Source organism: Petaurus breviceps, unplaced genomic scaffold, assembly GCF_028583685.1.
Source record: "Petaurus breviceps papuanus isolate PSGF00001 unplaced genomic scaffold, PetGlider_PUasm1.0 99, whole genome shotgun sequence".
NCBI lineage: Eukaryota > Metazoa > Chordata > Mammalia > Diprotodontia > Petauridae > Petaurus > Petaurus breviceps.
The window spans coordinates 2,887,213-2,907,907 of NW_027187465.1; the positions used below are offsets into that span (position 1 = coordinate 2,887,213).

Sequence of the window (20,695 nt, forward strand, 5' to 3'; positions counted from 1 at the left end):
GATAGTGCCAATCACTAGGAAGGTCTTCCTAGACTGAGCTGAAATCTCTAAAGCAAAATAAAGCTAATGCTGAATCAGGGACCTGCTATGTCTTCTCTATTTCCCAGCTCATAAACATCAAACCAAACCAAAAAAAGCCCTCAACTTCCACATGTGATCACTGCAGCATTCATATATCCTTAACCACAGCTACACAAAACTGACAGACAGAACAAATAACATATAAAGATAACAGATAAATAACATATAAAAAGAACTAAAAGTAAAGTGGTAATTCCAACTCTCAACCATAACATGGCAGATTTTTCAAGGCTGACAAAACATCCCATGGTATAGATAGGAAAATCCATGCCCACCACTGGTATTAATTTTTGTGGGATCAGTAAAAAGACTGATGTTAACTTAATGTTACCTCCCAACATTCCTTTCCTGTCATCTCTCACATTCAATCAGTTACCAAGGGCTCCTTCCCTTCTTTTGTCTCTCCTCTTCTCTGATCCCACCGCCAGTGGTCTAGCTCAAGTCATAATTATCACTGTTAGACCAATCTCTGAAGAGATTCCTGTCTAATTCTTCTGCCAGAAAAACCTTCCCCAGAGCCGGTCAGCTCATTGCTGGCTCCTTATTACTTACACAGTCTAGGGGGACCCATCACAGTCTGGCGCCAGCCCATCTCCAGACTAACCTCACTGTGATCCCTCCTGCCCCATGTTCCCTGCCCTGGTTCTGGTCTCCTTCCCCTGGACCACAGCTCTTCTATTCCTGAGGCCTGGAATGCTCCCATCAGTCAGTCAGGTAGGATTTATGAAGTGCTTCCTATGTGACAGTTGTTGTTCAGTCATTTTTCAGTCCAGTCCAACAATTTGTGACCCCATTTGGAGGTTTCTTGTGGTTTGCCATTTCCTTCTCCAGTTCCTTTTACAGATGAGGACACTGTGGCAAACAGGATGAAGTGACTTGACCAAGGTCACACAGCTAGTAAGTGTTTGAGGCTGGATTTGAACTCAGATCTTCTAACTCCAGGCCCAGCATTCTATCTGCTGCACCACCTCGTGCCCTCACTATGCCACAAGCACTGTGTTAAGTGCTGGGGACAAAAAAGGGAGCTGGGTTCTGTCCTCTTACATTCTCACTTTCTTCTGTCTCAATTCTTATCTAGTCCTTAGTCACTGAATGGGTGTTGTCAGACAAGCTCCTGGGCCATGGGCAGCTGTCCTGATTCTGGTCTTGCCACTGGACTTCAATGACTTGGAGCAGTGAGGCCGATGTCTGGGCAGCTCTGCCTCACATCCAATTCAAGAGCAAGTCAAAACGTCCCCCTCCTAATGTCACTGGTCCTCTCCCTGAACAAAGGATGGACAAGCAGAGACCCAACACAAGGGCGGAATGTGCCCAGAGCAGGGGGAAAAAGGGAGGGCGGGGGCCTAACCACAGGCCCAAGCAGGAAAGGCTTCCTAAAGGAGGAGGCCTGGGCACTGAGCCTGCAGGCCTGTCCAGGAGGCAGACGGCCACCTCTGAGGATCATGGGATCGGCCTTAAAAAGCTAGAGGTCTCAGCTGGCCTGGGAAGGGCTCTCAACACCAAGTGAGGCCATGGGGAGCCAGCAGTAACAAGTCAGACTTGGAAAGAGCCCCAGGAGACACTCCCCCAGCCTCCTCACCTCACAGAGGAGGAAACTGAGGCACAGAGAAAGGAAGTGACTTGCATAAGGTCCCACAGGAGGTGGGCGGCAGAGGCTCTGCCTCCAGACCTGGTACTCTCGGCTGTTCCTCTCTATCTGTGAAAAGCCTACTTCAGCGTGTGGCTTGCTTGGCGTGCTCTCTGAAGCCTCCCTCCTTGGATCTCACACAGTGCGTCACAGACACTCTCTGAAGCCCGGCTCTGATTCTGTTTCTCCCCGAAACCCATTCTATCCACTCTCAGAACACCCTATTACCAGGATCAAACAGAAAATCCTCTCTCAGTGCCTTTACGGTAAAATAGAAACTCGTCATGGGTGCTGAGAGGCCTTCCCAGTCTGACTGAGGCCTCTCTTTTTCAGGCTGATCCCATATCCCTCCAGCCAAGCTGGCTTCTTTGCTGATCTTCAGACAGAACAGGTGATCTCCTCTGCCCAGCTGTCTGTCCCCCTAGGTCCTCCCCAATGCCCCCTCTCCTTTATCACTTCTGCCTCCTTCCCCAGGCTCAGTTCACATGCCTCCTGTTTTAAGAAGCCTCTCCTGATCGTCCCAGCAGGTAGAGCCCTCGCCCTCCCAAACCAGCCTGCTGTATCACCAGCAAGAAGGTAAGAGGCAGAACCAGCTCCCTTTTTTGTGTCCCCAGCATGGGACACAGTGCCAAGAACTTCATAAATCCTGACTGACGGAGATGAATATTCCAAGCATCAGAAATAGATGGAGTTATGTTCCAGAGGTGGGAAGAGACAGAACCAGGGCAGGTCACAATGGGAAGGAGCATGGGGTGTGCAGAGGTAGATAAGTCTGGCAAGAGATCAGGCTGGAAAGACAGGAAGGACCCAGCCTGGGGTGTGGCCTTCATAGCGGGGCCCCTCCCGCCTTTCCAGGCACATGCTCACCAGCCTCCTTGCTGTTACTCGCACTCCATCTCCCCTCACCTGAACTTTTCTCTCCCATCCCCATCCCCAGGACTCCGTCTGCTGCGCTCCCAAAGCTTCCTCAACCATAGACTGTTGTTAGAGGAATACCCATTTACTGGCGACGGGAAGTGAGTTGGAATCACTGAAAGTGCTTTGCCATTTGCTGAATGTGACCTTGTCCTACCTCCTCTTTTCCTCTTTTTCTAAGCCCAGCTCTGTCCAGTCACACATGTGTATACACAGACACACACACACACACGAACTCAGCAGCTACCATAGAGCTACCCTAGCATAATCTTCAAGAACCCAATATCATTTGTATACTATGACAAAGAATCAGTTAGACTTCACTGGAAGAAGTCATAGAAAAGACATAAGATGCAGGCCAAAGCCATACTAAGAGGCCTCTAAATATCACTCAATGCCTATATTAATAAGAAAGGAAAAAAAGGAACTCAACAAATTGATTCTACATTTAAAGAAAAAAGAAAATGAATAAGTAACTAATACATCAAAGGAAAGCAAAAAAGACAAGATTATCAGAGTAGAAATTAATCAAAGGAAAACAAAGGAGCTACCAAGTGTGGGTGATCCCCAGGGCTCTGGTCTGGGCTGTCTTCTCTTCTCCCTCTATGTGATTTCATTTGTGATCTCATCAGCTCCCACAGGCTAAATGATCATCTCTATATGATGATATTTCTCAAGTCTAACCATCTGGCCCTGACCTCTCTGCTGACCTCCAGTCTCCCATCTCCCACTGCCTTTCAGACATCTCAAACCAGATGTTGAGCAGACATTTTCAACTCAACACGTCCAAAACTGAGTTCATGATCTTTTCCCTGAACTGTCCCCTGCTTCCAACTTCTCTACTATTGCCAAGGGCACCACTGTCCTCCCAGTCCCTTGGGCTCCCAACCCAGGAATCCTCAACCCCTCTGCATATCTTACCCTTCAGATCCAAGCCATTGGACAGTCCCACCATCTCTACATTTGTGACATCTCTGGAATACAGTCCCTCTCTCCTGACACTGCCACCCCCCCTAGAGCAGGCCCTAATCCCCTCACGTATGAACTATTACAACAGTCTGCTGGGGGACCTGCCAGCCTCCAGTCTCTCCCCACTCCAGTCAACCCTCCATTCAGCCACTAAAGCAATTTTCCAAAAGTACAGATCCAATCATGTCACAATCACCACCCCCCAACTCAATAAATACCAATGACTCCCAATCATCAAGTGCAAAATACTCTGCACGGTGTTCACAGCCCTTCATAACCTAGACCCTTACATCTTGTCCGATCTTCTCACACCTTACCTTCCCCTCATATACTCTTGGATCCAATGTCACCAGCCTCCTTCTGTTCCATGAACAAGACCCTCCATCTCTCCATCCGCAGGAATTCTCCTGGCCCTCCCCCATCCCCGGAATGCTTTCCCTGCTCATCTCCATCTTCTGGCTTCCCTGACTCCTTTCAAGTCCCAACTAAAATGCTACCTTCTACAGGAAACCTTTCCACTTTTCTCTAATGTCCTGCCATCTGGTGTTTATTTCCCATTTTTCCTACATAATAGTCTATTTGTGTGCATGTGTGTGTGCGTGTGTGTGTTTGCCTATTATCTACCCCATTAGATAGTGCCCTCCCTCCTGGAGGGCAGGGACTATCCTTTCTCTTTGTATCCCCAGCACTGAGCCCAGTGGCTGATGTAGTAGGTGCTTAATAGATGTTCGCTGACTTCCCCAGGAAGCCTATCCCAGTTTGGCCAGTTCTACTTGTTGGGAAATGTTTTCTCATCTCAAACTTAAATTTGTACATTCTATCCATTGCTCCTCATTCATGCCCTCTGAAGACCACCATCATTTCATGTTCCCTCTTAGCCTTTTCTTCTCCAGGCTAAGCATTCCAATTCCTACAGTTGGTCCTCACAGAGCATGGAGTCCAAGACTCTGACCACTCTAGCTGCCTACCCCTGGAAACGTCTGAAATGAAAATATCGCAGACTAAGAAGTGACATTTCAAAGTCTGTTTCTTAAAGTACCAATACTAAACAAATACAAAAAACAAAATATGGGTCAAATCCCCAAAGAAAGCTTTTAAAATCCAAACTGGTTACATCTGTATTTTTAAAGAAATAGTCAATTTTATTTAGTTATTTATTAGCATTCTTTTCTGAAACTCTGAGTTCCAAATACCCTCCCTCCCCCCCACCCACCCAGCCATGGAGAAAGCAAGCAACTAGATATCAATTATACATGTGAAGTAGTACAAAACATATTTCCATATTAACTATGTTGCAAAGAAAAGCAAGCAAAATAAAGTCAAAAAAGTATGCTTCAATCTGAATTGAATTCTCAATTCAAGAATTCCACAGCGTTCTCTCTGGAGGTGAATAGCATTTTCCATAATGAATCCTTTGGAAGTGTCTTGGATCACTGTATTGATTAGAGCAGCTAAGTCCATCACAGTTGATCACTGTTACAATGTTGCTGTTATTGTGTCAATGTTCTCCTGGTTCTGCTCACTTCATTTTGCATTAGTTCATATAAGTCTTCCCAGAAAACCAATGAATCTTAACAAAATAGGAACAATTTGTACAGTCTCCTTCTGAATCTATGTAGCTATTGTTTTGCAGGACATTCTTTCAAGAGTGCATTTGCAGGAGTCAAGATGGTGGAGCAGAAACAGGACCTCCGAGCAGCTCCGGCTCCGACCACCTCCAATCCATGTAAAAGGAGACTCTGAACAAACTTTGGAGCTGCAGAACCCACAAAATGACACAGAGAAGCTAACCTCCCGCTGAGGACAGCCCAGTAGGCTGGCAGGAATCCAGCACAGTGCTCTGGGAGCTGAGCCCAGTCCCACACTGAAGTTTTAGCCCCAGGGCAGGCCTGACCAGCCACTGGCCAGAGGGACTCCAGATCACCAGCAGCTGTGGCCTTTTCCAGAATTATCAACACATAGATGCAAGGGACAAACTGAGAGGTCAAGTGCAGTCTGGACTTTGGGACCCAGTAGTTGGGAGAGCATGGGTTTCTGCCCCTGGGGCAAGAAGCCGCTGAGCCCCCAGCACAGCCAGCCAGTGCCATGTGGCACCTTCAGTTCCTGGCCTGCAGAGTATAGGGGGACCAAGCACCAGTCTGAGGGGTAATCGCTTGTAAGGGTTATGGGATTTAAAGATCTTCCATGCCCCATTGGACTTGCTGATGTATCAGGAAGGGGCGGAGCAAGAGGAAGCGGAAGCCAAAACTAGAGTTCCTGCGGTGGCTGGCGGTGGTCGCCACAGCAGCAGCAGCAGCAGCAGCAGCAGCAGAGGCAGCGGCAGCGCGAAGCCCTTTTTGAGTTAGCCAGAATTTCTGCTAAGGACTCCCGCTGAGGACTGCCAGGGGCCGGAGCTGCTGGTAGCGCGCTTCCCCGACGCTGGGTGGTTGCTGTGAGTGGGGAGAGGAGGACCTTTGCCTGAGGTAGCCTGTTCTGTTTTAAAGGCTTGAAAATGTGGGTGCTTTCTACTTTATCTACCTGTGCCAATGTCATAACTACTCTGATGGCTTTCACTTTCTGGTTTTGGGACTCAGTCTTTTGGTATCTTAATAAATTTTCTAGTTTATTCCCCCATATGGCAAGCATGATGTATTTTGTGATGGATAATTATATCAGCATATCTGTAATCTCCACAGGCATTGTGAATATGGCATTGCTGATACATCGCTCTTGCTTTAACCTGCTTGGATCTGGATTGCAGTCTAGGGTGGAGGTCCTGGGGTTTGTGACCAGCTTGCCAAAGCATGTGGAGGCTTCAGAGAGGGCACCCAACTAATACCTCTGGCAGCTGAGAAAACCCCAGCATTTGGGATGAAGCTCCCCTGTCTGGTGGCAGAGTCCTACTGTGGCAAAAAGCCCAAAAGTCAAGTAATTGAGAAGCAAAATGAGCAGGCAAAGGAAGCAAACCAAGCAAAGCAATCCAAGGTTAGACTCCTATTTTGGGGACAAAAAGGATCAAAGCATGTAATAGGAGGAAGACAGTGAAGTCAGAACTCCTGCACCAAAAGCTTCAAAGGAAAATACAAACTGGTTACAAGCCATAGAGGACCTTAAGAAGCAGATAAGAGAAGTGGAGGAAAAATTGGAAAGACAAATGAGAACAATGCAAGAAAATTATGAAATAAGAGTTAACAGCCTGACTGAGGAAAATAACACCTTATAAAATAGACTAACTCAAATGGCAAAAGAGGCTCAAAAAGGCAATGAGGAGAATGCCTTAAAAAGCCAAATTTGCCAGATGGAAAAAGAATCTCAAAAGCTCATTGAGGAGAATCATTCCTTCAGAATTAGACTGGAGCAAATGGAAGCTACTGACTTTATGAGAAATCAAGATGCTGCTAAATAGATCCAAACAAATGAAAAATAGAAGGCAATGTGAAATATCTCATGGGAAAAACGACTGACCTGGAAAATAGATCCAGGAGCGATCATTTAAAAATTACTGGACTACCTGAAAGCCATGATCAAAGAAAGAACCTAGAAATCATCCTCCAAGAAATTCTCAGGGAAAACTGCCCTGATGTTTTAGAGCCAGAGAGCAAAATAGAAGTTGAAAGAATCCATCGATCCCCTCCTGAAAAAGATCCCAAAAAGAAAACTCCTAGGAATATTATAGCCAGGTTCCAAAATTCCCAGATCAAGGAGAAAATATTACAAGAAGCCAGGAAGAAACAATTTGAATATTGTGGAAACACAATCAGGATAACTCAGGATCTGGCAGCTTCTACACTGAGGGACTGAAGGGCATAGAATATGATATTCCAGAGGTCAAAGGACCTGGGATTAAAACCAAGAATCACCTACCCAGCAAAACTGAGTATCATGTTTCAGGGGAAAATATGGTAATTCAATGGAATAGAGGACTTTCAAGCATTCTTGATGAAAAAACCAGAGTTGAATAGAAAATCTGACATTCAGATACAAGAAACAAGAGAAGCATGAGAAGATAAACAGGGAAAAGAAATCATAAGGAACTTATCAAAGTTTAACTATTAACATTTCTACATGGAAAAACAATAATTGTAACTGATGAAACTTTTCTCAGTATGAAAATAGTTGAAGGGAAAAGAAATATATATATACACACACACACATATATATACACACAGACATGTCTATATCAGAGGGTATACAGGCATAAGAATACATATGTGAATGTGTGTATATATGTGTACAGGTATACATATATAGAGGGCACAGGACCAATTTAATAGGAAGGGATGATACTTAAAAGGTGAAATTAAGAGGTGAGAGAGGAATATAATGAGAGGAGATGGGGAGAGACAGAATGGGGTAAACTAACTCATATAGAAGATGCAAGGGAAAATGGTTACAATGGAGGGGAAGAATAGGAAGGCAAAAGGCAATGGGTCAACCTTATTCTCATTGAATTTGGCTCGGGTAGGGAATGACATACACAATAAATAGGGTATCTCACGCTACAGGAGAGTAGGGGGGAAGAGGATGAGAGGGGAGATGATGGAAGGGAGGGCAGGCTCGGGGGAGGGAAGTTGGAAGTCCCTTTTGAAAAGGGACAGGATCAAAGTAGAGAATAGAACAAGTGGGAGGTGGGATAGAAGGGAGGGAAATATAGTCAGTCTTTTACAATATATCTACTCTGGTAATGTTTTGCATTAGCTACACATGTACAACCTATACTGAATTGCTTATCTTCCCACTAAGGGTGGGTGACAAGGGAGGAAGGGAATGAATCTGGAATTCAAAGTTTTAAAATCAAATGTTAAAAAAAAAAATATATATATATACATATACATATACTATTATTAATACTATTATGCCCTACTGGACAAGTCGAAGGGGGTATGGGAGAAGGTATGGGAGAGAGCAGATTGGAGGAGGGGATATCAAGTGGGATCGCTATTTTGGGGTGGTGGGTAGGGGAAAAACAGGGAGAAAATTTGTAATTCAAAATCTGGTGGAAATGAATGCTGTAAATCAGAAGTTAATAAAGCATTTGAAAAATGAAAAAAAAAGAGTACATTTGCAGCCTTGTTCAATTTTTTTTTAAACCCCATTATTTTATAGAATCACAGACTCTCAGAGTTGAACAAGACTCCAAATGCCTTCTAGGTTAGTCCACACCTGAGTAATCCTGAAGGCTTCCTAGTAATACAGTACACACTAGCCTCTCAACATGACTGTTCTAGTACTCTAGAGCTCTAAAAGGATTACAAGATTTAAAAAATGAAGAACAGACAAAATCACACTAGTTCACATTAATGTAAGAACATAATTATTATGTTATGGTATGGCTGTAGTCTTTTGTTCTCAAAGAGGGCCAAAATGACATCCCTGTGTTTGAGTCAAGTTACAGTGTGTTCAACTGTGGCTGATCAGACCAACGTGAGCTCAGAATGTTCTACCACAGGTCAGGCACAAATAGTCTGTATGAACATTTGGGGTGGCTTCTCTAAATGTGTACGTCTCACATTTCTCTTGAGCTACTTCATAGAACTGTTATATTGTAAAGTTGTAATACAAGTAAGACTGAACAGAGTGAGGGTACAAAGAAATTTGGAAAAATTCTTTATGAAATAATGCAGAACAGTAAGACAAGACTAAAGAACCTGGAAAAGCCTCAGAGGGAGGGGCTAAACACTGTTCTGATCTGTCATGGGTTAAAATTAATTTTACATGTCAAGAATTATTAAGCAAAAGGAATTAGTGATGCTGGGGTACAAAGATAGTTTTTAATAAAATATTTAATTAAAATGAATAATAGACTCTCTCCTCTTTATTACCCAGCCTGGATTTTTCTAATGCCCTTTGTGACAAATGCAACTCTGATTCTTCCCAGCTCCCTGTCACTTCAGAGCTGAAGCCATACAGCGCCACCAGAAGAGCCAGGGGATAAACAGTGAGATGAAGAAGGGGCTCAGCACCTCCAATGATCCCAAAGACATTGTTACAAAGAAGGCTCGTTCTCTACTGGTAAAAAATATTTACTGTTGTTTTATCTGTAACAGTGAAAAACTAGCAACAAGCTATGTATCCACCTGTCAGGGAAATAACTGAATAATGGCAGTATGTCCACATAATGGAATATTACTACATCATAGAAAATAACCAAGAGGCTGACAGAGAAACAGGGAGATATCCAAAGCAATCCACAATGAAGAAACAGGGAGAACGAATACTGACTGCAACTACATACAAATAACAGCAGCAAAACTTTCTAAGTCTATAGAAAAGAGATCAGAAAACATTATTATCAGTTTGCTAAAAGTGGCGATGCTTTCTTTTATCATTATGTAATCGGACTGAATTTTTTAACTTTATTTGGTTTTTACTCTTCATTTGATCATTCATAGGTTTATAATAAAAAGATTAAATAAAAATAAAACAAAAAGAATCTACTTTAGATTCATTCTTTAGAAGATTAAGTATCCTAACAGACATCTTGAGGCTAGTTTACGTGTATTTTTACAGTCTTTCCCTTTATTTCGGCTATATTATCATGTTTCGTGATTCTCCTGTGATCAGAAGCTGATTGTATAATAATGAGTCTTCCAAGCTAACAAAGTGGTGACTTCACTCTGCAGAACAGGAATCTTGTAGTACCTTCAACACTGCTGACATTTAGTAATTATCAAATAATTATGAATGTTCGAATTACTAAGAATACTTCTGGATATGGCTACAAAGAAGCAAGGGTAAACTTCAAACACCTAAGTCCTGAGAAACTGGGAAAGAAAAGCAAAACCTGATGAAATATTATACCACTGACTAATTAGTTTTGCTCTGGGCATTTTAAAAATAGTACTTTGCATTTAAAAGTGCCTTTCTTCAAAGAGTTCCCAACACATTAGACATACTTTATTTCTGTCATGCAAATGAGCCCAGGTTCCAAGCCTAAAAGTAAACAGTGTCCTACAAAGACCTGGTTAAACCTTGGGCTGGGTTCTTTTCCCTTCCCTTCCTTATCTTTTAGCTAAACTGCACAGCGAGGTATGCTGATGAGAAGGCTAATGACAAATTCATTCACCAGATCTGTATTAAATGCCTACTGCTAGGAGGGAGATGAGGCAGAGTTTTTCTCACCTTTCTGGAGTTTACAATTCACAAGAAAAAACCAGAACGCAAGACAAAGATAATAAAATAAAGGCCCTAAGGGTGTGAGCGAAGTGCAGAGGGCTAGGGATAAGCAGAGGTTTTAGACAGGAGCAGATACATGAACTAGGGAGGGTTCCAACAGAGATGAGGGGCAGGGCGTTCTAGGCAATCGGAATGCATAGAGGACGCATGCTGAATAAAAATCTGAGCTGAGCAAGGGCATGGTATGGGCAGAGGCAATATGCCATAGAGAATGTATAGTCGGAAGGACCCTGACCCTGGGAGTCCAGAGGGCTGGGTCAGAATCCACTTTGGACTCCACCATGGTCAAGTAGTTTAACTTCTCTGGACCTCAGAGACTTCTCACCTGTAAAGCAAAAGGTCTGAGAAAAGAAGCACCTCCTTCACAGAACTGTTAGAGGAAAAAAGGCCGTTAGGGTGCTTTATAAAGCTAAAGCAGAGGGTCCTCTGAGACGCCAGGGTATTAGGAAACAGGGCAGCAAGCTCCCCACTCCTCCAAGCAGAACTAGAAGTACAACTGACCAAAACTGGAGGAGAAAACCCAAGAGAAAGGCACTATGAATCATTTTTCCAGGCCAGGTGTGCCTAAAGAGACAAGAGGGAGCAGCCCATCCAGGGAGAGGCTTTATACTGGGGCAGGAGGCAGTCCCACACTCATCAGAGGGCATCACAGGGTGCAGAAACTCACTAGCCAGGTCACAGGTTCACAGAGGATCGTGGGAGGGACCTGCACCCAGGGCTGCAATCTAGGGCAGGGAGGCCCTAGGCTGAGAAGAACCGGTTCAGAGGCAAACAGCAACAATATAACTCCAACCCCATGGGTAGAGCAGGGTCTCAGGTTCAACTTCTAGTCCAATCTGTAGCCTGCAGAGGAATGCCCAGGGCAGGAATCCCCGATTAAAGAGAAGTCTGCAATTCTGTTCCCCAGAATCAATAGCGTTTCCCAGCTGGCTGATAATGGCTGAGTTCAGCAGCCGTTTTTGGTCGCTGATCAAAACCCAGATCAGAACTTGCAGAACTTGACCAGGGAAGATACCATCAGACTTTGCCCTGGATCAGACTACTTTTGGAAGCATGAAAGCTTGCAGGTTCCCAGCCTCAATACACCAAGAAAGCAGGGACAGGGACCAGCCCAGTCCTTACCAGGAGTGCAGCAGAGCCCAGCCCTAACATCATCTGAACTCAGGAAGCAGTTTGGAAAAATGAGCAAACAAAAAAAGAACTGCACTATAAAAAGCTAAAAAGTTATTATGGTGACAGGAATGCTCAAGGCACAAATCCACAAGGAAAGAGTGATTTCAAACACCCACAAACAAAAGTCTCAGAGAAAAACATAGCATTGACACAAATTTAACTAGAATTCCTGGAAAAGATGAAACAAGAGTTAAAAAAAAAAAACAACTGAAAATGTTTTTGTCAGTGAAATGAGAGTGCCAGATGAAAATTTTGAAAGAATAAGAAAGGGAATCAATGGCTTGGCACAAGAGGTATAAAACGCTAACCAAGCAACAAACTCTGAAAAAGAAGATGAACCAAATAAAAGCTGACTCCTTAAGACAACAAGAAATATTAAAGTGGGCGGCTGGGTGGCACAGTGAATAGAGCACTGGCCCTGGAGTCAGGATGACCTGAGTTCAAATCTAGCCTCAGACACTTAACACTTATTAGCCGTGTGACCTTGGGTAAGTCACTTAACCCCAATTGCCCTGCCTTCCCCACCCCTTCCAAAAAAAAAAACCTTAAAAAAAAAAAAAAAAAAAATAAAAGAAAGGTAAAGTGGGGGGGGGGGGGAGGGAGAAGAAAATGTAAGATGTCTCACAGCAAAAACAAGACCTGAAGAATAGATCAAGGAGAAAAAAAATTAAAGTATTGTAGCAGCAAGCACCCCAGCATCCCCAGGGTCCCTGCCACCATAGGTTCTTGGATCTGCTTTGATAAAGGAAAGCAACTCAAAATGGGTTAATAAACTTACTTTAATCAGTCAAAAACATATTGTTTACCAAGTTCAGGGGAAAGAGGTCAGCACCCAGAACTTCAGAATATAGACAGAATTATCAAGACAGAAACAGATCAAGTAGACAGATTTCCAAACTGTCCAACCATTACATCCATACCAAATCAACATCTGGGTTTTTCAAAGCTGAGGGGGGGCTCTCAAAAACGGCTTCCCAGAATCCAGATCAAATCACAGAACACTTCTCAAAGTGAGCCCCAAAACAAAGCTACACATCAAGGCTTATATAGCCTTCTCCTGGCTCAGAGAATGTAACAACCTTATTGACTCACTGGCCAATCAAGAAGTATCTACTGAAAAACAAGCCTCCCACCCCAGGCTCCAGGTGCACTTTAGCCTAGGGGCAGGGAAGATCTTAAAAATTTACATTCCTATTACAAGTGTCTTTAGACTATCTGAACACCATGACCAAAAAAGAATCCTGGACATAACTTTCCAAGAAATTTCAAAAGAAAAACTGCTAAGATCTCTTAGAACCAGAGGGCAAAGTAGAAATAGAAAGAAAACATTGGTCACCTCCTGAAATAAATACCCAAATGAAAACTCCCAGGAACATTAGTCAAAATGGCAGAGTTTCCTGATCAAAGAAAAAATATGCAAACAGCCAGAAAGAAAGAAATAAAGCACCAAGGCCCCGCAATCAGAATGACACATGATCCACTAAACAGCCCCTAGTAAGGAGCCACTAAGTGAGGAGCTCCTATGAAGGAGCAAAGAATATGGAATATAACATTCCAGAAGGCAAAGGATACAGACTTACAGCTGAGGATCACTTAGCCAGCAAAGGCTGAATGGAATGCCACAGGGGAAACCACAGGCCTTTCATGAATGAGAGGACTTCCAAGCATTCCTGGCGAAAAGACCGGAGCCAGGTAGAAACTCTGAAGTTCAAACACAGGCGTGAAGAGAAACATAAAGAGGCAAGCACAAAGTTAAAAGATGAACCAAGGATAAACTGCCTAAGTTCTAGTATGGGGAAATGATGGCTGCTATCTGGATGCTATCATCAAGGGTCACAGAGGGAGGCTAAGCAGATCAAGTCCGGAAGTGGGTCTGTTGTGTCCTGAGCTTAAAAGAAGAATGGAAAAAAGAGGGGAAGAGGAATACACAACACGGGGAAGGAAACAAAAGGTAAAGGAAAATTATCTCACAAACCCAAGGTACGACAACAAGTAGCTATCTCTCCAACTAAGGAGGAGGGAGCATGGGAGACTGACTGGAACTTGAAGCTCACTCTCACCTGAACTTCCAAAGAAGGAAGAACACATGGACACATAGAGACAGACACACTCACAGCTGGGCAAAGAAATACATTTAACAGGGAAAATAGGAGAGAAAAGGGAGACGAGAGAAGGAGGAATTAGAGACAGAGAGAGTGCAGAATAAGGGAGGGATGAATCACAAGCAAAACAAGGATATACACAAATATTTACAGGTCTTTTAGAGGTGGGAAAAATGGGATTTTGAGGGGGGGGGCCATTAACTGGGGAATGGCTGAACAAATTGTGCTATATAAATGTGATGGAATACTGCTGTGCTATAAGACATGACAAGCAGGATGATTTCAGAAAAGCCTGAGAAGACTTATATGAACTGATACATAGGGAAGTGAACAGAACCAGGAAAACAATTTACACAAAGACAACAGTGAGGCGAAGAGAAGCAACTCTGACAGAACTAGGAATTCTGATCAGTGTGATGGCATGACAGTTCCAGAGGACTGAAGATGAAACATGCTACCCACTTTCTGACAGAAGGATGAATGAAGATGAAGGGCTGAATGAGACATAACTTTTTAGACATGGGCAGTACAGAAACTTGTTTTGCTTAACTATCAATGTCTGTAAAGGGGATTTTGTTTTTCCTCCATTCTCAACTGGGCTGAGAAAGGGAGCAGGAGGAAGAAGAAACAGATTGCTGATTATGTGCACACATGTATACGTAAGCAAGTGTGTGTGTATGTCTAAATTTGAAGATAAATAAATCAGCCTGAAGTATTAGCTAGTACTATTACTGTGGAGGGCTGAAGACATTAGATTTCCTTCTGAAAGTTAGAGGAAGCACTTCAAGGGTTTTTAATCACGGGAAAGACATTATTAGTAGCAAAACTAAACATTCAAATGTATCAATCAGAATAAAATTTCATGGAGATAAAACTTTCCAACATCAATTTAATACTTCTAAAGACCAAAAAGTCTCCAAAGATTCACTAAGCTGCCTAACATGGCCAGGACATTGAACCTTATCACATAGTGCAAGCCCACAAGAATCGCAGATCTATAGCTGAGGGGACTTACCCAAGTGACAGCACTAGGAGGGAAGAGCCAGGGTCTCGCCCCACTCCATCTTCCTCCCACGGTACCATACACTGTCACCTTGTGATCTTATGGTCCTGTGTATTGAATATGGCTTTGAGTGGGCAGAACACTGATTCACAATCTGAATGCAGCTATGGGAGACACATACACAGGAGAGAATGATGGCAACTGTTTAACCTGATCCAGGTGATCCTTCTTTCCTAGCTCTGCCAAGGAGCATGGCATAAATAGAATAGAGTCAATAAAATAGAATAGAGTCAACTAGAATAAAGTCAACTTAGTGGGAGAGCTGAGAAAGGACACCAATTCTAAAAAAGCAAAAAAGAGCTGGATTTAGGCACTGATAGGAATGGTTCTCTCTTCCCCTCACCCCAGACCTCTGTCAAGGACAGCCAGTTGGCACAGTGGATAAAGTGCTAGATAGAGTAGTGGACCTGGAGTCAGAAGGACCTGAGTTAAAAATTCTGACACATATTGGTTGTATGACCCTGGACAAGTCACTTAACCCTGTTTGCTTCAGTTCCTCATCTGTAAAATGAGCTGGAGAAGGAAATGGCAAAAACCACTCCAGTATCTTTGCCAAGAAAACCCCAAATGGGGTCACAGAGAATTGGACATGACTGAATAACAACATCCTTTCATTTTCCTTCTTAGAGAAGCCCTTTAAAAAAAAACTCTGTCTCTGGTGACTGAAATACAAGACTGGAGTGTTCAAAGAGCCAGGAGAGTCAAAGGTTCATAGTATCAAGCAATCAATCAATCAATCCACAAACACTTTTGAAGTACTTTCTACAGTGCAAGGAATTGTACAAACTGTACTATGTGCTGGGGACCGAGGCTAAATCCAGCCCATTACACTGTGGGGAATGCTTCTGGCTGCCTTTGTATCTCAGCCTGCAGCACGGCCTGGCACACAGTAGGCACTTAATAAATGCTTACTTGTAGCCGGAGGATACAAAGGCAGAATGGAAACACACCCTCCCTGCCCTCCAGAAGCTTACCTGACTCTCCGGAGCCTGACAACTGATTGATGGGGAAAGGTGAGGAGAGTGGAGAGATGAGAGGGGCAGGGGGATGGAAGAGGAGAGAAGCATTCATATGGCACTTCCTATGTGCCAGGCACTGTGCTAGCACTCTCCACAAACACTATCTCATTTGATCCTCACAACAATCCAGGGAGGGAGGTGCTGTTATTATCCCTTTTACAGTTGAGGAAACCGAGATAGGTTAAGGCAAAGTGACTTGCCCAGGGTCACACAGCTAGTAAGTGTTTTGAGGGTGTACTTGAACTTGAGTCCCCCTGGCTCCAGTGCTCTATTCACTGCACCACCTAGACATGTCATCTAAGCTGACTGAAAGGGGGGTAATGATACAGAACAGAAAGAAATATATATATATGAAAGTTGGAAAGGGGGGATAGTTTTGAAGCCCTCCAAAGAAAGGGAATCCAGTATCTCCCAAGACAACCTCGTCCACTTTTGGAAAGGGAATTTTCCCAACATCAAGACGGCTGGCTTCCTTGCAATCTGAGTTCCCTGCAGCTCCAGGTTCTGTCCTCTGGCACCAGCAGAGCCAGCCTCTTCCCTGTTCCATAGGATGGCCCTCCAAATACCTGAAGAAAACTAAAACGCTCCTTTTCCCCCCAACAAGTCTTTTCTTTTTCCAATCTAAATGTCCTGTGTCTCTCCAACCAATTCTCAAATGGACCATACTCTAGGCCTCAGATCTGGCTGCCCTCCTGGAGACAGGCGACTCACTTCAAGGAGCAGCTGTCATGTTCTTGAAGTAAGAGGCACAGGGTAGGGAGGAGGAAACAAAGAGGAAAGGAGAAAGAGGGTGGCCCTTGAGGAGCTCACCTCCTCCTCCTCCTCCACCAGTCACCCCCGTTAAAGCCACTGCTCACCTACCATTTAGATACCAGTGTGAACATGAATGCACATTAACCCATCTGTGGGAAGGACCTTGGACTATCCTGCACTTTTAATGAAGAGACAGATAGAACCCGGCTCAAGCTATCATGAAAGGGACACCGTCCATATCCTGCCTAAAGCCTGGGATCTAGAACCCATCCGACCTCCCTCCAGAAGCCTCCATCTCTCTTGCCAGGGTCCCGCCGGATCACAGAAGCTTGCTATGGCCATGCTGCTGGGGAGCTAATGTTGAGTTTGGAGCCCCCTAAAATGCCCCCTCTTGTTCAGTCACATCAGGGTCTCTTTACCCAGGCTCTGTACATTCATGGGCAGACATGTAAGGCCTTTAGTTTCCTTATTCAATCCTTTCTTAGATTTTTTTGGCCGCTGTCTTTTTTGGATGTCTCAGCCAATATGCTTCCCACAACATAGCTATTCTCCATGGTATCTAGCCTAGAGAATGGAAATAAAAAGAGGCAGCCCCGCCCCCTTTTCAGTTTGAAGTCCCTTGGATTAGGTTTGTAAGACTTCAGGCCATGTTACAAAAGAAATAATATTTATCAAGCCCTTAGCACATTGACTGGCACACAGTAGGTCCGTACAAATGCTTGTTCCTTCCCTCCCGCCCATGCCAGGCCTGGGCCGGTTACTTTTATATTTTAATGTGTGGTCCATATCATCTGACCACATATCTTCTGGAGAATATTTTTTGTTCTCATATATTTCTCTCAGTTGTCTGTGTATCTTGGATACCAAACCCTTATCCAATAAATCTGACACACAGATCTTTTTCCCCAGCAACTACTTATCCTAAAGGGCATGATTTTTGTTGATGAAAAAGCGTTTCAATTTCACATAATCAAAATTACCTATTTTATCTTCCGTCTTTGCCTCTACCCTTTCTTTGGTCAAGAATTCATCTCCTAACTAGCCATGTAACCTTGGGCAAGTTACTTAACCCCAACTGCCCGCCAAAAAGGCAAAAAAAAAAAAAAGAATTCATCTCCTACGCATGTCTTCAAAAGGCATATGACCCTCTTCTAATGTTTTTAATGGCTTGATCTTTAATATTCAGGCCGTATACCCATTTTGAATTTAAGTTAATGTGAATGTGAAGAATGTGAAGTTAAGATACATTCAAGATGCCAGTCAAAGCCTAACTCCTGACAGACTGCTTCCCAGTTTTCCAGCAATTGTTATCAAACAGGGAGCTCTTCCCTAAGTAATTTGTGTTTCTGGATTTCTCAAATACTAGATTACTGAGTTCCATTATTTCTGATGCTTCAGTGTCTACTCTGCTATTTTTTAACCGATACCAAATGATTTTGCTGACTGCTGTTTTATAACAGTCTGAGGTTAGAGATGCTATTCCCCTTCATTCCTGCCTTTTTTCATACATTAATAATAACTGAATAAGAAAAAAGCAAATTAAAAACAATCCCATGGTTTCACTTCACATCTAGCAAATTGACAAAGATGACAAAAGATGGAAATAGTCAATGTCAGAGGAAGTATGGAAAGACAAAGACACTAACGCATTGTTGGCAGAACTGTGAATTAGTACAACCATTCTAGAAAGCTATTTGAAATTATGCTAATAATGTGGTTAAAATGTCCATAACCTTTGGCCCAGAGTTTACACTGCTAGGCATATAACCCAAGGAGATCAATGACAAAAAGAAAGGCTCCATAAATCCCAAAATACTTTCTAGCAGCACTTTTTGTGATGGCAACAAACAGGAAACAAAGCAGATACTTATAGATTAGGGAACTGCTAAACTGTGATACAGAATGAAACGGAATAAACAGACAGAGAAGCATGGAAAGACGGACATGAACTGATACAAATTACAGGTAAGTGAAGCAAGGAAAATAAAATGCACCACGTCTTCAACAATGCGAATGAAAATAACCACAAGCACAAAATTACCAGAAACAAGCTTGGATCCAAAGGAGAGACTCCCCCACCTCCTTTAAGGAGCTGGGGGTGTCCACAAGAGTGGGACACCGTATAGAGCATCAGATTATTTCAATGTCTTAATTTTCTTCTCTTCTTCCTCTTTTTCTTTTTAAAAATTTCTTGCTCTGGGGCGGCCAAGTAGCACAGCGAGTAAGAGTACCGGCTCCAGTGTCAGAACGACTTGGAGATCGAATCCCGGGCTCGGACACTTAGCACCCACCCAGAAACACCTGGCCGTGTAACCTTGAGCAAGTTACTTAACCCCGATTGCTTTAAAAAAAATTTTTTTTCTTGATATAAAGAGTGGTTCTCTATGAAGAGGCAGGAAGAAATCTAGACAATGTAAAAACAAAATATATCAATAAAAATCTATTTTTTAAAAAAAGATGTGGTCCCAAAATCCAAATCCCATTCTCAAATCCATCTTATTCATCAGCCATTTATTTCTTCAATCAGCTTTACTCCTCTGAAACCCTTGCTTTGGATAAGCAACTGTGATGAAAACACCTTAAGGTCTTGCCTAAAACTTTCTCACTTTTCGCTGTGTTCTCTATCTACCCCCAGGCACTGTCATGGGCAGGTAAGTACATCACATTCATTTTCCCAAGGCTTGTCCACATGCCCTGTGCAAGTCACAAGTCAACAGAGAGCTGCCTGCTTCAGCGTCCCTCAGCAAGGACACACTGTCCTCCCTCCTCTAACCCTTACCGGAGGATCTCTCACCTCACAGCACCCACTTTATTACTCCTCAGAGTAAGTGCTGCTTCCCTCCTCTTCAGCAAGAGCTCAAAGTGTTCCGTGGTCCTTCCTCCTTCCTGCCAATCTCCAGGCACAGGGTCAAGATTCACCTCTTCAGGTAAGGATTCTGCCTCTTTAGAACCTTTTAATTTAGACTCAAGGAGGCAAAAGTGGAATGAGTGGCCCTGCATTCCTCTTCACTGGAATTCAAGAGAAAGCTGTTAAAAATGTTAGAGGGATGGGCGGCTAGGTGGAGCAGGGAATAGAGCACCAGTCCTGGAGTCGGGAGGACCTGAGTTCAAATCTGCCCTCAGATACTCAACACTTACTATGACCTTGGGCAAGTCACTTAACCTTGACTGCCCTCCAAAAAGCAAAAACAAAAAAAAAAAACTGTTAAAGGGGATTCCCAGCCAGGTGTAAATTGGCCTAGAGGATCTCTTAGGTCCCTTCCAACTCTACCATTCTGTGGTTCCATCAGATCCTCACAAAAATCCTATGACATAAGCTAGGAGTTTTACTTCCATTTTACAGATGAAAAAACTGAGACTCATCTGTAAAATGGGGACAATAACAATAAATGCTGGGGTCCCCCTGCAATTAGCTGATAGCCCTGGGCCCTGGATGACCCTTTTTCAGGCTCCTGGTCCAGTGTTCTCTCTACTACTACATCAACTATCAAAACAACCAAGGTAAAGCTGGCAGGCCACCACCCACAAAATCTTTATGGAGTCAATACTAAAGTCCAAAATGTGTGACTATTAAGGAAAAAAAGTACTGAAAGTGAGAAAAAAAAAAGACTGAGTTCCTAAGAAAATGATGTGCTCCATCTCCGCCTAGCGGTCCTGGAATGGCCTAAGCTGCATCTGCTCCCTTTGGGCTGGAGAAAAGGGATTCAAGATTTTTCCCTGAAAAATGAACGCATCATTCTTCTTATTAATAAAGCTTAAGCACTACCAATGTTCTGAACATGACGATTTGTCATCTAAATTAGCCAAGGCACAGACAGAAGGGAAGAACACATCATCC

General features: G+C 43.5%; 1 protein-coding gene across 6 annotated transcripts in view; it reads right to left on the reverse strand.

The window, feature by feature from the left end:
- NF2 (NF2, moesin-ezrin-radixin like (MERLIN) tumor suppressor) overlaps positions 1-20,695 on the reverse strand; it is a 128,175-nt gene that overhangs the window by 97,016 nt on the left and 10,464 nt on the right. Inside the window, exon 1 of one of the 6 annotated variants that reach the window (XM_069081607.1) lies at positions 3,910-4,279. The exons of 3 other annotated variants lie outside the window; for them this stretch is intronic. In XM_069081607.1, the coding sequence (XP_068937708.1) occupies positions 3,910-4,044 (135 nt within the window). In that variant the 5' untranslated portion in view covers positions 4,045-4,279. Of the gene's footprint in view, positions 1-3,909; positions 4,280-20,695 lie in introns of those variants that run through there. 2 more of the 6 variants (XM_069081605.1, XM_069081606.1) reach the window with 2 other exon arrangements.